Source organism: Acinonyx jubatus, chromosome F2 (assembly GCF_027475565.1).
Source record: "Acinonyx jubatus isolate Ajub_Pintada_27869175 chromosome F2, VMU_Ajub_asm_v1.0, whole genome shotgun sequence".
Lineage (NCBI taxonomy): Eukaryota > Metazoa > Chordata > Mammalia > Carnivora > Felidae > Acinonyx > Acinonyx jubatus.
In genome coordinates, this window is record NC_069394.1 from 71,937,501 (window position 1) to 71,955,907 (window position 18,407).

The 18,407-nt window shown below is 40.1% G+C and overlaps 1 protein-coding gene across 2 annotated transcripts in view; it reads left to right on the forward strand.

Moving 5' to 3' along the window:
• TOX (thymocyte selection associated high mobility group box) overlaps positions 1 to 18,407 on the forward strand; it is a 305,761-nt gene that overhangs the window by 164,546 nt on the left and 122,808 nt on the right. For both annotated transcript variants that reach the window (XM_027042918.2, XM_027042917.2), the window contains one exon: positions 11,540 to 11,782. In XM_027042918.2, the coding sequence (XP_026898719.1) occupies positions 11,540 to 11,782 (243 nt within the window). The remainder of the gene's footprint in view (positions 1 to 11,539; positions 11,783 to 18,407) is intronic.

Below are 18,407 nucleotides of genomic sequence, written 5' to 3' on the forward strand. Positions count from 1 at the left end.
TTTAATCGCACCAGTACCTCAGATAGAAACGATTTTGCCCATTTTTAGCGTCAGAACACTGAGGCTTGGAAAAGCTGAGGTTTTTGCCACCCACCCGTATCTCTCCTGAGACCTCCTTCTTCATATCCTCATCTGCCACCTAAACACCTTTAAAAAGTGTCAAGTTTCCCTTTGTAGTTTCAGTTCCTCGGTTTTGGAACAGACTTAGCTAGACTTCCCAGAAACACAGGTTTCAGTTTAATCTTTATGTCTATCCGTATTTTATTTTTCTCTCTCTCTCTCCTGTGGTTTTTTTTTTTTTTCTGATCTATGTTATTTCACAGTTTGGATATAAAAACGTATAACTGTAGCCCTAGTGGTTTGAAATTAATTGGTGCCTGTCTTGGAAAATATTCTCCATACATTCCTTGCTGCTTATACGTTATAATTGTTCCTGTCGCAAGCAGAGTCAAGCAAATGACATCTTAGTCCCACCATTGTATTATTCAAATGGAAGAGCCTGCTCTGAAACTCACAAGGACTCTCACGGTCATTGTTTAGGCCAAACGTTATCGACTTCTTGTATGTAGGCTTCCCGGTATGCACCTGGGGGGTCTCCTTCCATTTCAGAAGACCCTCCTTCAAGAAGGGCTAAACGTACTGTGAGTTGCAATTTTCTGAAGGCACGAAGCAGAGTGGCCTAGGACGAATGGGGTTCAGGGCAGGTAATAGGATTGCAGGGGTGGGGCGGGGCTGGCCGCCCCAGACACAAGTTGGCCTCAGGGAAGCCTGAACTCCTGGATACTGTGACTACTGAGCTGTTTATTTCTTTTGCTCTGACTTCAGTGAAACGTCTTGCTTGTCAAGATGATGGTAAGTTGTCGTGGGAAGCTTCTGCTTGACTAGAAGTTTAGGTTAGCACTCCCCGACCCCCACGGTAATGAATGAATTAGATCCATAATAATAATAAAAGCTGTCAGTTGGCAGTCCCCTGTGTCTGGCAAGGAACTCAGCAAAAGCTTTGCATACATTATCTCATTTAATCCTTACAACAGTTCAGTGAGGATGACAGAGGTACAGTGCTTGGCCAAACAGCAAAAAGCTAGTAAGTATCAGAGCTAAGATTCTGGGCTAGGAAAGCCTCGTGCCCCAGCCAAATTCCATCCTCGCTCAGCTAGCCTTTGTTTTACTGTAGGACGTCAAGGTCGGATGTTGACGGACTAACCTCAGCCACCTCCTTAGTACTGAGAGAACTGCTCAGTTCTGTTACACGTGTGAGAATATTCTGAAAAATATTAGGGTGGACCAAATGAAATTGCCAATTTCCATCGTTTACCTACAAAAGCAGCAATTTCATAATCTAATTTCAGTTTCATGTCTCCTACTCGTTCAAACACATATAAAAGCTGTACAAAGGTGAGGTGCTTTTGCGGTCCCTGTTTCTTTTATTCATTTATCCAGGGCGATGATTCCTTCCTTCCCTTCTTTTCTAGTCTTACCCACCCCTTTCTCACCACTTCTGTCCCGTTTCCTCTGTCTTCTCACAGCTCTTCTTGTCCAGGGCTGGTACACTTTTCCCGCCGTTCACACTTTTCCTTTCGTCCTCTGGGCGGTAAATAAAGTACGAGGCTTCCCACAGAAGACCCTTCCGGCTACTCTTCCCCAGGGATCCCACTTCCGGGTCACTAAACTGAGGAAATTGTCTCCAGTTGTTCAACTTTTTTGTTTCTTCCATGTCCCTGTCTTCAGCTCCACTTGGGTAAGCTTGTTTTCTAGCAGAGACTGGAGGACGTAAGATGATCCTCAAATATCTAAGGATCCACTTAGAGCTGATTCCTGGTAAAAGATCCAAAGAGTAGGAATTGCCTCTGAGAGGCTGGTGGGTAGAAACAGGAACCCCCCTTTCCTGGCTCCCCTTGATTGAGGGAGGAGACAAACCAAGAGCACAGACCATCTGTGTACTTTTCTTCCTCTGCTGATCTGGCTTCTTTGGGAAGAATGTGATTTTACATCACCAACACTTACTGATTTCCACGCAACAGGCAAAAATGAGAAGAGTGGCCGTAAACACATACACCATGTATTGTTAAGTGTACGTATGAAATATGTACATATAAAAACAGGCCAGCACTTAGTGCTCAATTCCACGCTGGCTGCCGGCATGTGACTGAGCAAATAGAACTTGACCAAAAATCAATTTAACACAGGTTGTTTTTTTTTTTAAAAGAAAATTTATCAAAGCTTAAATGCTGTATGTGGTGTTACATGGTATATTAAAACCCAGTGCATTTTATTCAGTTATTACATGTAAAAAAAAATAAATCTGTAATGATGCTATCACTGTCCTCTCGACCCACCTCGTTCTCTAAGTCCAAGCAAATCATTTCACCTCTTTGCACATCATTTTCCTTAACTGCAGAGGGGAGGCATAATCTCCAGGGTTTTCTCTGGGATTCCATTTGAGCATAAATATAGAACTCTAGAACAATACCCGAAGGGGGAAGAAATGCATAAGGTTATTCATCACAATGTGTCTCATAACAGAAAAATCAGAAACCCTAAATATTTGGTAATAGGGAACCAATAGGATAAATTATGGAACATGCACACGATGATATAATGTGCAGCCATTTAAACAATAATGTAAATGATATTTATTGGCACGAAAACACATTCATGATTCGTTTTCAGCGATCAGATTAAATTATGTGATGGAATAATAAAATAATATAAATAATAATGTAGCAAACAATTTATTGATTGCTCATAGGAGCCAGTATATTACTCAAATTATTTATATTATCTCATTCATCTCATTTAATGATGATTACCCTTAATGAATTGAATACAAATGTCATCCCTATTTTACAGATTTGGAAACTGAGGCTTAGAAAAATTCAGTCCCTACACCTACTAAGAGATCAGCTGAGATTTTCATATCGTGTTTCTACCTTCAAAATCAGAGCTCTATGATCTGACTTAAAAACCTAAAACGAAATAGCAAATATGGAGTATATACAAAATCTTGAAAGACATGCATTTTTTGTAAATGTTCATTTATTTTTGAGAGAGAGAGAGAGACACAGAGTGTGAGTAGGGGAGGGGCAGAGAGAGAGGGAGACACAGAATCTGAAGCAGGCTCCAGGCTCTGAGCTGTCAGCACAGAGCCTGACACAGGGCCCGAACTCACGAACCACGAGATCATGACCTGAGCCGAAGTCGGACCCTTAACTGATTGAATCACCCAGGCGCCCCAAAAGACGCACATGTTTTAATAGTGGTTTTTTTTTTTTTTTTCTGAGTGGATGGACTAACAGTGATTTCTTTCCATAGGTATATATTTTTCTGGTTAACATGGATTATTCATAAAATAAAGCAAAAAAAAAAATGTTGAACTGAATCTCAGAATGTATGAACTCAATGTGAGAATTCAAAACATCTGAAAAACTAAAAACAGTATAGCTGCGTTTGTACATAAAATTGTGTGCTCAACAGTGAAATTTCAATGTTTTAATTACCCTCTTAAACGCTCAGTACAGAATGACAACTTGTTACCAGAGGAGCATCCTTGGGCCCCTATTAGGGTTTCAGAAGTGACTCCTGCTCTTAATCTGTTCTTCCTAATCATTCCTGTGTGCATTGTAGCTTATGGGGGGCAGGTGGGGGGGGGGGTACGTTATTTATTTCCCAGAAGCTTGTTTTTTGTGTGTTTTGGGGAGAATTGCTTTGTTTTGTTTTGGTTTTTTAACCAAAGGGGAGGCCCATATGACAACAGCCCACAACACTGGTTTTAAAGTATCCCCTAGAAATGTGACTCGGAGACTCACGTAGGCCCCCAAACGGTACTGAGAGGAAATAAATGTTCCCCATTTCAGTATCATTAATAAAGTGTGGCAGGAGAAATGCCTATATGTAAATGCTAAGAACTTTTCTGGAAGTCTGTGGAGAAGTGGCCTCAGCACCAGCCCTGATTCACAGAAGAGTGTTGGACTACTTTGCCCTCCCCATCCCCGATCTGAATGTGCTTGGCTCACTGCCCCAGGACCCCTGAATCCTCAAAGCTTCAGCCTATTCATGGAATCAAAGCTCACCCAGTCCTGGCCCTAAGAGCCAATGAGAGCCATTCGCTGGGGCGGCCTCAGGTCAACCTCAAGTTTTCTGGTCTCATTCAGGCTTTACACACTGGGTTTTCAGTTATGAAAAAAACATAATCCAATAAAAACCAGTCCCAGTAGAGGACTGACTTGGGCTCAGGACCCCCAAGTTTGTTTTGGTCAGTAGGGCTGATCTTGCCCTTGAAGTTTTCTAAGAGTTGAAGACGTGACCTTGCTGTCAAATCTCCCTGCCGCATTGTCCAGACTCGCTCATTTGTTGGTTTTATGATCCTCCCGCGATCACGCAGTGCATTTCTGCGCAAGTGTCTGATATCCAGGCCTTGTTTTTTTTTTTTCCTGATATCCAGGGTGAATCTGCTTGTTACGATCCCTTCATCATCCCAGCTTCAAGTAGTTATACTTCCGTTTACACTTGATTCCAACACGCTCTTTATTGGGAGCCTAAGTTTTTAAATATTTTCTGACTCACCTCCCTCATAACAAACTGCATCTCAGAGTTCTCTGTATCTCAAATCCCACTCTGGAGGATGCCTTACGCATAGTAGGTACACAACAAATGCTCTGAGGCGCTTGTGGCCTTTTGCTTATTAGCACAGGTCACAAAGATTAATGAGCGTAAATAAAATAAATTTTGTACTTTTTACCAAAAAAAAAAAAAATTGCACTTTGATAACTGTTGCTTGAAAAATTAGCACATTGTGTGTTTTTAAATGAAGATGATTTATTGCTATTGTCTAACATGTGAGGAAAGACAAAAAAATTGTTTGCAGGATCATTGGCTTGAACACATCAATGGCACTGTTGGACAATTCTTGCTGAGTGTTAAGATGATTTATGTAACAGACCGAAGCTTTCCACAGTAATACATTATAGTCTCAAGCTATCAGCCCTTGTTCCTGCAGAGACAAAAGAATCTGAAAAATACCTACTTTTGAAGGTCTTCTCAAAAGAAATTGGAGCTAATGTTGATGTTGTTTAAACTCTTTCGAGAGAAATCACCATTACATGCAATGTCTTAACTTCTGAAAGCACACACAGGAAGTTTATCATTTTTCTTTTTGAAAAAACTCATTTTTCGAATAAACTCTTCAGTTTACTCTCCTTTGCATTTAGTTCTTTGAATCATGCAACAAGAATTTTCAATAAAGGATGAAACATATTTAAACATTGGTATTTTTCTATCCTGAAATTTCGGGAATTATGTTACAGATTAAAAATTAAGGCGTTCTATAGATGTGTGATGGCAGTGCTATTTATTTATCTTTCAAATAAAGATCTATATGAGAAACATATTTTACAATGTTATAACCATAGCCATATTTTTAGTATATGCATGATTGCATGAAGCCATCACATAATTTAAAGGTATGTACAAGATGATATCTTTTGAATTCTTCTGAGTTATGGGACTTCTTGTCACCAAAGATTGAGTGCTCTGTATAATGATTGCAATGTGTGGACAGAGACCCACAAAGACAAGACCCCTCTGGTAGGGAAACCAGATTTTAAAAAGAGAAGAAAAGGCAAAGTCCAGAAGAGAGTTCCCATTATTTTTTCCTGGTCAGCATATATGAACACTCTACCTAGATGGTATGAAAACATGAATTCTCTGTAGTCAAAAGAAAAATCCTAATTAACATCCCACTTCCAGATGCAGTCATGTAGGATAAGACTAAAAAACAAGAACAGGCTGTAGCAAAAGGCAATGTGGATTGCAGAAGGAGAAAATGTAAACAGGATACCCGGGTCATGGAATATGTTAAGCAATATGATTAAAAAGGAATGCGAGTATGTAATTAAACAGACAGGGGGAATGAGATCTTCCAGAAACCAGGTGAGAAATTTCCTTTCCCTTGTCATTAAAATAGGGGTCCTGGGAGGGTTCAACAGGGGCAGGGGTAATGGCTTTAGCCAAGTGGCTAAAAAAGCGTCCAAACAGGTCAAATCAAAAGAGATTGGAAGGATCCTCTGTTACTTTCCTGTGACCCAGTCTCTTGGTTCAAGTCTCAAAAACAAGCCGTCTGATTAGCAGTTTTACCTCCTTGCCAAGAATCTCCCCGTGAAGACAGCCTTTCCATAACGCAAGGCAGTATGTTAGCAAGGATGGCTTTTGTTGCAAATTTAGACACTGAAATTGTGGTTCCCGAGTTCATTGGCCTTTTCCCCGGGTCAATAGGAGTGGAACTATCAGGAAGCCATCAGTCCGGGCTGCGGGTCTGCCTGCGCAGTTCCCGGAAAGAGCAGAGTTGTGGCCCTCTGCAGGGATAAGTAGGTGTCCTGCGAGCTTTTCAGTAGCCCTCACCTGCTTGCCGGTTCCCCCTATCATTTTATTCTTTAATTTCAAAAATGCAATTTCATTCCATTAAGATAAAGGCAAGACTTTATCTCAGCTACTTAGGAGGAGCACTGGAATGAACGCATTACGTATGAATGGGGCTATAGTTTGTTTCAGTGTGAGTTCGGTTCAATGGCAAATACACCGAAATTCCTTTATGATGATGTCTAAACCCTCTCCTCTACTGTCTGTCGTTGTTTGTTTTCTTGGACATGACCCATTCCACGACATGTATAGACCCACTTAATAATAGCTGTAGCTATGCTAAAGCTGCCATTTATTAAGCTGCCATTATTAACATCCTGTGTGGCAGACATAGATTAGTAGGCTTTTTACCTACCTTATGTTTTCGCTTCCAATGCTCAACAGAACCCCATGAAGCAGGTTTTGAAACAGGCTCACAAAGAGGAAGAAATCAGCCCGAGAACCCACACTAATAAATGCTTCAGAGCACCTAGGCTTCTGGACTCCAGAGCCTCAGGTCCTTCTAGCACGCTCTTGACTGTTCTTATCAGTCACTGAAGGAATCATTATGAGTACTCTCAACTGACCCCCAAATCTATAATTTTTAATAATTTTATAATTTTTAATTCTATATTTTTATAATTTTATAAATATATATTTATAATATAATTTTGTAATTTTTAATACTACTTTAATGTTTCCAACGGTCCCTTTGTGGCCTTGAAAAGTTCCTACGTATTTTGGAATTAGCCAAGCCTTGTGTCAGTACAGCCCGCTTCAAGCCCCATTCCATGACTCTTGGCTTCTGTTCCCTGGTCACACAGTAGAGCTGTCCTATGCCACATCCCAGCACCAGCGACATGATGAGACTCTCCTGTGTCTAGGACCAGTGAGTAGCTTCAGATCAGAGAGAATCTGGTTAAGTAGCAATAATATAACTTTGAGTTCTTTGAATCATTTACATCGTACAGATTGGCTGTTATTTAGAGCAAATCACTTTGCATACTTGTTTCCAATTTACCTTTCGTCAACCTGGTGAAGAGGCAAAATAAAATTAAAAATATTGGCTTGAATTTTGTGCCACTATCCCTGAATAATTTCTCCATGTGTATAGATATTCACCCTTGACTTTTATCATTCCCCGGGGAGAAGGCAAGCTGTATGGCTCAGTCTGCTGGTAAGATTCTGATCTCTAGACTAGAAGGGGTAACAGGCCCTGTGAACAGTGATAAGGAATACGATGCCACCTTGAAAGTCCATACCTGTTCTCCAGAATTCTACTCTCGAATCAAGCCCTGTGGATCCTCAGAGGACCTGGGGTTGACTCCTTGGTGGTCTCTAATTCAGGCTTAGAAAACACAAAACAAAACATAGTCCTGTTTCTCATGAAATATGTAAGGGCCTTAGAAAGGATTCTTGGTCCCAAAACAACTGGAGAATGAAAAATACTTGAAACTCATGGCCTTTCTGAGACTTGAAGGAAGGAAATAAGCCCAAGTCAGAAGGGCCCTAAGTCAGTAGACAAGTGTAGTAGGTCCACTGTATCACCCAAGGATGACCTTAACAGAAGACTTTTGGGACTACCCTTCCGCTGCTTTCATCACAGTGTCCCTGTTCCTTTGCTCAGAATACCTTCTCGTCGGCTCTATACTTACCTGTATAATTAAGCCCTTGCTGCTGGCCAGGCATGGGGCATCAGACCTGCTGTTCCCAAGGGATCCTGATGTGGAGCTGAGGCTTCCATGGGGTCCTTAGCTGATGTTCTACCTGTAGGAGGGACTAGGTTTCAGCCACTTCTGAGAATCCAGGAGCCCCAAACCCACCCTCAAAAGTCCTCTGGGACCTCCGTGTCACTACAGAAGGGCGAGTGCAAGCCATTTCAGGACAGATCAGCAGGCCAAACTACCTTGCGCCAGCCTTTCTCGAGCTACTTAAGCCTCCATGTCTGTAGCAGGATAGTTTTGTCTTCCTGACATGCTGAGAGATTAACCTTACATACCGTGTTGTCAGCTGACCAGTGCAAAGTCTGGGGAATACAGGGTATTTATTCAAACCCTCGGAATAAAAGTGATATATTCCCAAATTTCTTGCCTTTAAAAGGTCACCTTAGCTTTCATTCGGTCATTTATGCATTCATTCAGTGATTCATTTGTTAATTCATTCAATACACACTGAATACTGACTCTAACCAGGCAGCCTCAGGGGGAATAAGGAAAATACTGAACCATATCCTCTTGTAATACATTCCTCCAAAAACTGTGATTTTTCTCTAATATATAACTTACTATTGTTAAGTCAGACTTACTCCTATTAAGTTTTTAGAAATTAAAATAAAGATGTCATGTCGTAGAAATCAATGTTGAGGAATTAGCTAATTCATTTCCACATTAAAAAAAATAATTAGTAATTAGCCTGGCATTGAGGTTTTTGCAAGTTCTGTGACATTCTGACGTTTATACAATTATTATGATACTTCTCTATGACATCAATTACACTGTAATAGGCCCCTGGCAAATAACCATATCGTGACTTCTAATGTAAAGAACAGAAACTACCAGGTAACCTTATGTTGTGAAAATCCCTGATCCACGTAACTACCCGTTACCATTTAGGTTGTGGAATCCGTGGTTTTGGTACATAAGTGCATGGATTAAATAACATTAATGTGTAATTACATGAAAATAAACAAGGTAGCTTTGTTAAATTGCAGTACAATTGTTATCGCTGAATGTAAAGTGATACCAATTAAACCTTCCTTTAAAACACCACAAATTAAGATTTAACTACTGGAGAAATGCATGTAAAGCTATGGTATGCCATGGATAGAATATCCCTGAGTACTTTCTGAGGTTTAATAGCATTTATAAAATTAAAAACATCTTTTCCCTTTATCCCTGGCATTAACTGTATGTTACTTAGTGAAGTTTCAAACAGACACCGTTTAATTCTTAAAAGATAAGCAGCAACAAGTTCAGCCTTTGAAGTGTTGACGAAAAGACAAATTATGATTTCTTGTGTTCATATAGAGTAAATATTTTAGTGGGATAGGCATTAGCATGGGATTTCGGATGAGGAAAGACCTGATACCAAAGCTAATGTTAATTCTTAAATTATGAAATTTCGTTGATCAAAAACCACTGGGTGTTGGCAACTTGGTATCATTCAGCCTCATAAAATAGTAGCAGTTAAACTGCTTCTATGTCACAGCGTATATCCATCCCTCATATATTCTGAGCTGTTTACCAGCTGAGTCAAAGTTACTTAAATTCTGAGCCTCAGTTTTCTCTTCAGGAACACAGGATAACGTAGCTACACACAGGACTGTCATTGAGGATTAAGTGAGGACGACATAGTCAAAGGACCCAGTACAGCGCTTTTTACAAAACCAGCATTAATAAAAGTGCTTCCTCTCCCACTTCCCCACTTCAAATCTTTTGTGCTTCTTCTTAAATCAATACTTGTCCCGGGAACTGTTGGTTTAGATCCATAGACTCAAGGTCTAAAATATATCAAGCAAATGAGAATTTAATCAAACTTACAATTTTGACACTGAGCCCTAATGGGCTTTTCAGACAAGAGATCTAAACTATAAACAGGAAGAGCTGGTAACTGATGTTTGAACTTTCAGAGCTGGTGATTTCTTAGCAGAACTTTCGATGTCCAAGAAAACTTATCTGCAAAGATGAATCAAAGCTTGCCTTCACCTACCCCTAGTTTCTAACCCGTGCGTGCCTCTACGTGACCAGGTCTGAATTCCAGATGTTCCCAGTAGCGCTTCATTTCATCGTGCCTTCTGACAGCACCTAAACAAATATATTAAAACTTGTACAACATTTAGCAAGTGCAACTCGAAGATTTTCTTTCTGTTAGACAAATAGACGCCATCTGGAAAAAATAACCCCAGGCGCTTGGACGCAGGAGCATGAAGCTCATTGGCTGAACACCCAATGAATACCTTACATTACTTTCTTTGGCTCCTACCCTCTGCCTGCTCATTGCAAATCTTGCACACTTCAGCAGGGTCTGTGCTGTTAGACGAGAAAGTCCTGTTACTCGTGTACTCAAACACTATGAAGACATGCCTAATTTGAAAGATAAGCTTGCAAGAATGAACCGGACCCAGATCGTTTCCTTTTTATTGTAACACCCGCTGCATAAAGGACTACTAGATATCACTCTGCCTTGATATTAATTGGAAACAATATTTTATTGTTCAGTCCCCCCTCATATTTTCAATGTTTACCGCATTCCGTTTCCAACGGGAGTGTCCTCATATAACTTTCCTTCCTTTCTCTTTCCTTTCCCTCCCTATCTCTTTTCTCTAAAGCTGCTTTCCAAAGGGAAAAGCCCCACATATGTTGTTATTTGTCTTACTGATTGACTTTTATTCCTAAATTCATATTATAACAATGTTAGTGTGATTTTGCCTTTCAAATTAGCTGAAAGGAAACTGAATGACTGTAATATTAGTTATCAGCTTTTAGAGGAAAGCCAAATAGATGGGAATTGTCAGAAATCAAGAGAACAATCTTCACTTTATTTTGATGGTATAATCTTCGTGGGAAAAAAAATAGCTTTTAAAGGCTTTTTTTCCCCATATCAAACTTTCTGTGCAACCACACTTAGGCGACATGCTTAACTTACTTGTTTGCTAATTATTTTTCTTTTGCCCGTTGTAAACATGCCGCTTTTCAAAACTCTAAAGTGATTTCCCCAGAACTTCTGGAATTCATTTTATGACGTCTCATGACCTGAGCAGTGGGGGGTCCTATGAAACATGTTTGATTACACATTAATTTTATAAATTGCCTTCCTTCCCCCCAATTCCCATGCAAAAGGTATTCAGTTAGATTAAAACTCTGGAAAATTTCAATGGGACCTTTGAAATCAATGTTTGAGTTCAGTTTCTCGGAAAAATAAAACTGCCTGATGGAAGTACTCTTTCTACAAGAAGTGCATATGCCTTTGAGGCATTTTTTTTCCATGAATAATAGTGAAATGACAGCAGGATAATCTGCATGTTTGAAATGTCTTGGCCAAATCCGGGATGCTGCTTGTAATAAGATCTGAGGGCTCATGTGTATTTGTTCATGGTGATGAAGAAGATGGGAGTGATAATTTGCAATGATGTCGTTTGTCGTTTCAGTCTTACCCTGGTCCAAGTCTGGAAAGTGAAGACTTCAACATTCCACCCATCACTCCTCCCTCCCTCCCTGACCACTCACTGGTGCACGTGAATGAGGTCGAACCCGGTTACCACTCTCTGTGTCACCCAATGAACCATAATGGCCTGCTACCATTTCATCCACAAAACATGGACCTACCTGAAATCACCGTCTCCAATTTGCTGGGACAGGATGGAGCACTGCTTACTAACTCCATTTCTGTGGTAAGAATCTGCTTACCAATTTGTGGCGGGGGGTGCGGTGGGGGGGGGGGGCGGGGAGTGAGGGACGTAGTGAGGGTAAGCTCGACTCTAATGCAAGAAGCTTTAAATTGGAGTAACACAGGATTCTGAAACTAAGCATGAGTTTTTAGCTACGGAGAATGTTCTCCATAGATTCCTAAAGCCATTTTCCATTTTATATTTAATTCAGGGAAAAAAAATCAATGAATTACATGTTTGATCACTTATATTTATAAGCCAAACTTCTAAATACTATTTGACACTGAATGCCCTGTCATAAAGTTGACAGACTTCTCATCACAAGGCAGATCCTCACATCTTCTGACCAGGGACTTCTTTTAAACTGGATTTCATTTTATAGAAAGCAAGAAAACAATTTTCCTTTTTTATTTTGGAGGTACAATTCTAGTGATTAAAATTTATCTCCCTCAAAGTGTTTCAATCTATTGGCCCCATTGGCCCTATGAATCTTCAAATGTTCTGTAGTTCTCAAAGTTAGTAGGAATGTGTCTCCCCCAGAAAACTAGCAAAAAGTACATTTCCAGCCTCTACCCAGAAGTCCAGGGATCTGGATTTTTAACAGGCAGCCCATGTTTGAGAAACACTAGCTTATCATAAAATCGTTCCTTCTGATTTTTACGTGATCTTAAACCTTAATAACTTCTCTGTCTATATCTCGAGTAGTGAAAAATATTTTCAGTGGTATATTATATGGCCAAGGACAGAGCTCTTTACCATGTCCTCAAACTCTCCCTGAGGTTAACATTGACTTTTAATTAGCACTCTTTGGTTTCCGTTGTTCAATCACTTAACAGTACAAGTAACTCAATTGTCATTTGGGTAAGTCACTGAACAGTGCTGTCATGTTCACAATGAATAAATTGATGAATTTGCTCATATTATATTGTTTCTGATAGGCAGCATTCTTATTATCACTTATCTAAATCATTTGGGGATGTAGCTTTAACTTGAGTGGCTTCGCAAGGTTTTTCTGTTAATCACGAATGTGAAGGGCGGGGGTTGGCAGGCCGTGGGGGTGGGGGAAGAGTCAAAAGAAACCGTGCAGTAGTTTTTGGAGAATGAATCCCAGAGCCTAATGCCATGATAGTGTCTGGATTCTTCTAAGAACTGGCAGCTAGCCCAGTAGCCAAGAGAGGGGAACTCATTCACAGCCCTAATAGTGGCAGAAAACTGTTATCCTCCATTTTTTAGATTATCTGTTACCTATATAGATTTGTCCTACGAGTACGAGTATTAACTCTGGCTTGATGAAATATAAAATGGATTTTTTAACAAATATGCTAAATTTGTAAATCTGAATAATGTACTTCAAAGTGGTCACCTTGAAAAGTCTCATGTCTATTCCTCTTTGGGGTGAGGCCTTCAGACCCAGTTCATGAATCAGTCAAGTGTCCCAGGGGTTGCTTTTCTAGGCATCAGCTATTCATTAAGAAGGAGAAGAAGAATGCATACAGTATATACAGTACCCGGTCAGTCCTCGGAGCTTTCTCAGGGTGGATGGAGTGGGGCCATAGAAGGGGTGATGAGACGTAATTTAAGTCTCAAAACCCTTCTTCCTTTATATCATTTGCCTTCTTAGCGTTCCTAGGACTGCCTCCATATACCATTCACTCATTAAGAGACGCTTCTTGGGTATATATGTGCATACATAGGTTGTACATAACATACGTACATACGTGCGTATATTCTCAGTATATATGTGTCGAGGATTTCTCCAGAGTGGCCATAATGGCAATCACACTATCCTTAAATGGCATGCTCAGAACTGGACCTGATCACAGCATGAAATACACCACTTTCCAGGCCCTTCCTCCACTGTGCTTTTGTCTTACTCTATCAGGAACCTCACCTCATCCAAATGTCTTTATGCTTTCTTCACCCAACACAATGTCAAAAACAGGACTTTAGGTATTTTCCCATCAAAGTGGTATTTCCTTTGGAACTTTTAGCACTGTAGAAAGCAGAGGGGCCCTGTTGGCCTAACCTAAGGGGATAAAGCTCTAACGTGCCATTCCGGTTCTTGGCAGGGTGCATCTAGCAGGATCTTTCATAGAATGGTGAGCCTTCCTGATACCTCCCGGACCACATTCTGAGGTGGACATCCACTTTGCCTACTCTCAGTACTGGCCCTACCATTTTATGCTGTTACGTAAAATGCTGCTCCAACAAATAATCCAAAACTTGGTGAGGCTTTGGATGGGCTTTAGCACTGTCCGATAGAACTTGCTGTGATGATGGCTTTTCTGTTATTCATACTGTCCAATAGCAGTGTTCATTGGCTAGTAGGCACTTTAAATGTGGCTGAGTGACTGAAGAACTAATTTTTATTTTATTACATTTGAATTATTTTACATTTAAGGTAGCCACACGTTCCTACTGGCTACTCTATTGGATAGCTTAGGTCTAGTTAATGTTGATTCTAACATCAAATCTATATTAAACCCATTTTTAAGCCAATGTGGTCTTGGAGAAAGTAGCTTTGGAAATTAAATTTGCTGTATGAATCATCTTTCAAGAGTTGGATCTTTGGCTGGAGTCCAGGAGCCAGAGTCTGATATAGTCTATAGTTGCAGTAGAAATCTAATAAAGTTGGAAGGGCTGACTTTATAGGAGTCTACTAATTCCTCTGAGAAAGAAGGAGCCTCTTCAATACTTATTTTGAGCTAACACGTGTCTAGAATGCCATTCATCAGCATGTACATTTTAAATGCTTACCATGATCTAAATGTTTCAAAGTGCTCAAATGATCGATATGTTTTAAGCTGGAAGATTTGGCCAAAGACTTCAAAAACCAAGCAAAGGACCATGGGTTTGATATGATGGATTCATAAAAAACATTGGCTGCTTTCACTCAGGGTGAAAGCAATATGAAAGCAGTATCATGGGAAAATCCTTCTGGCATCTTCCTGGATGGATAGCGGTGGTAAGAAACGAGTTGTGCAAAGTCCATGGAGCCTGTTGTCATAACTCAGGCAAGAGGTGTTGAGGAGATATAGAGGGCGGTGACAGTGAGAACAGAAAGATGGGCTACTAAACTGTTCTCACATCATTCCCAAGTACAAACAGATCTGAAAATGAACAAGCCTTCATATAGCCATATTTTATGTTTAAAAAGCTCTCGGGGGTTATTTTCTTTGAAAGGAACTTTAGGACTTACAGAATATTTTCTTCATATTTCTTTGTAAAAACAAACAAACAAAACTCTTTGTAAAACAAACAAACAAATTAAAAATCTTCCCTAAAAATTTTGCTCATGCCTAATGTGATCTCAAAATTGAACAACCAAACTATTGGTCAGTTTGCCAATCGTTGAAATATACTTATGAATAGTGTACAATTCAGGTCATCAATACTCATATCGACAAGGCAGTAATGACTACAGAAATCAAGATGGAAAAGCTGCCCACCTAGAAATTACAGTGTTCTTTCCCAGCCTTTCTGTCAAGGTCACCTTCAATAATAAAAGCTAACACCTGTGGATTCTAAATAATAAACTTGTTGTGATTCTTAAAATCCTATGAGTAAGGGCCACCCTAGGCAGACTTATGTATGGGTTCAACTGCCTCCAACTGCATTTTCCAAAAGCTTTACAGAGTTATTAAAGCTGAGCTTTTGTTTTTAGCGTGGTGCTCACATCTTGGTGTTAGTATCTTCACATGACAGAAGTTTAGAATTTGAATGACTCACAGGGGTAGAAATATTTTAGTTCTCATTGAAGCATTACGTAGATTATGGAGATTGTAATGTTTAATCTATATGCATTATCATGTCATATGTTATCTTTCATATCAATTGTTATATATAATATGTCTTTCCTGAGATTTCATTTTAAAGGTAAATTTTCTAGTATCTGCTTGTTCTTATCCCCAGTGGCAACATAAATGATGCAATTTTACTGAATTTAAGCATTTCCTACAAATGTCTAATGCATTAGACATAACAAAATTTAGTCTATAATTAGAAATCAATGTCTGAATGAGTATTATTATCCCAGTTTCACAATTGGACAATGGAAGTTTGGAGTGGTTAAGTGACTTGCTCAGGGGCTCAAGCCACTAAATATGCCAGCTTTCTTATCTAAAAAACAAGGAGAAGGGCACCTGAGTGGCTCAGTCAGTTAAGAGTCCAACTCTTGACCTAGGTCCAGGTCATGATCTTGCAGTTTGTGAGTTCAAGCCCCGTGTCGGGCTCTGCACTGTGGCACAGAGCCTGCTTGGGATTCTGTCTCTCCTTCTCTCTGCCCCTCCCGCACTTGTGTTCTCTCTTTATCTCTCTCTCAAAATAAATTTAAAAACTTAAAAAAAAATAAGGATAAAAATAGCCCTTACCTCATGGGGTTAAATGAACATTCAAGAATCGCTTAGACCAGTTGTTGGCACATAGGAAGCATTATATAAGTTTGTTAAATAAAATGGGAAAAGCAAGCATGTATGACTCTTTTGGAAGAGTTAAAATGCATAAAACAGAAGATTTTCCCAAAGAGTTATTTATATTTCAATCCTTAATCTTCTTCACAATTGTTGTTGGCCGGCGGGGGGGCTGGGGTGGGAGGGTGGGGAACAACAGTAAGCCTGCTATTAACCAAAGAAGGCTTTATCTTTTACTGAGTGTCCTTATATACCAATATCATTTAAACCAACATCTTTGGGCTAGACTTCCTCAGTTCAAATCCAAGCACCGCCACTTACCAGCTATGTGACCTTGAGCAACTTACATAATCTTTCTGTGCCTCAGTTTTCTTATCTATAACATGGGCGTGATGAGATGTTTAATGAAAGAAGTTATCTGTGAAAATATGTGCCTGTCACACAGTAGGTGCTAGATATATTCAGTGGGAATCCCTTTCTGATCAAAAGGTCACCAGGGTAGAATATCGAGATTGCTTCCTGAAATTTATCATAAATAAATCTATATGGAGGCTGAAACATACATGGGGTGAAATTTCTTCCTTGCCACGTTTCCCAGCACTTCCTTTTTGTATATTCTTGCTGGTGTCACTTTATATGTTAGCAGTCAGTTGGGACTCTCGCAAGAATTTAGATTTCTGGCTCTTCAAAACAGATTCCATTTTCTTCAAGTCCCTGCTTTCTAAGCCCAACCTATAAAACAGGGCAGAATTTCTATTAGTATATGCTGTCAAACAAGGGCCAGTTAGTTCGGATTCTCTAGGTCCAAGTGACACAGCTATTCATGACCCGGTATGCAAGAGTCCCATTTTTTCTCACTGTTCCCTTGAGTTATTTTGCTAGTGGATGATCGATCAGCCTGCGCTTCTCAGAGAGGGGAATCTCGTCAGAAGAGCACTGGAACGAGAGTCTGGAAGGCCAGGGCCTGCCTTGGATAATAAGCGTGGGCAATGTACTGTACCCCATCTGAAACCAGCAGGATTGGGCTGGATCAGAGGGTCCAGATTACGCTCATTGGAAACAGGGGAAGGCAGGACTCAGCCAGACTGGTGTCACACTTGTTCATAGTTCCTACAAAAGTTCCCTTGAACGAAGGATTCTTACGCCCAAGAAGATGGAAAACCACAGAACTGGTTGATCGCTGAAACCCTTTCCAGGGCTAGCACTCTCCTATGATTCATACTCTACTGACCACACAACTGGGATCCAGAGTCACGACTCGCTCAGCTTTTTACTTCAGTCACTTAGTCATTTTTCCTACCATCACTTTGGCTTTCTCATTCCTCAGTGTTTTACCTGTCCCTCCCAGAGCCTAAATGGTTATTAAGATATTTGAACCTATTGAACAGAACATTTCTTTGAGTGGAAAATGTTGTTCTGCCATTAAGGAGAAAGTGATGTTGCTTTGTGGGACCAGACGGTGTTTTCATGTTGTTAAAGAGAAACTACAGGACTATTTTGGGAGAAAGGTTAAATAAGAAAATGTCTGTATTAAGCATTCACGGTTCAAGAAAAATCCTTTGATTCCTACAAACTGAAATCAAGAGCCTCTTCTTTTTCTCTCCACTCTGGCACATTCGCTGCTGGGTTTAATCATGGATTGGTGGAAGGAAAATACAACCTTGTATAAAGTCATCCAACCCTCGCTGCCTGGCCTATATGTGGCGATTGCTTGTTCTTTGTGCAGTCAACAGAAGCTCTTTCATACAAAGAAAAACCGTGCAAAGTTTCAGAATGGCCTCACAGAAAGGATTCATTTAGACCTGCGCTTTTTGTGCGTGTGGTTCCTAATGACACATTATAGAAAATTTACAATGAAAAAAGCAACAAAGGAGATTTCAATTTCTTTGAACGCTTCAAATTTCCAGTTCTGGAGTTTAAAATGGAAAAAGATGTTAAAAGGCAATGAAATCGGGGGCGGGGAGGAGGGTGGTTATTTCCCAAATGCCTTATTTTTCCAGGCAACAAAAGCAAGCATAATGTATATACTCAGATTTATTGTCACTTTCAGCATTCAGTCACGCCACACTTTGCATTCGGAGGCCACCGTCCAACTGTTTTGACAACCATCACCTCAGAAGGTGCTGTGGAGGACACACGAAACTGAAGCAGAGGGTATTCCTCTGGGTCTGTAGGAAGGGCTGTACATCAAGGAAGTCAGAGGTATTACAGCGGCATGA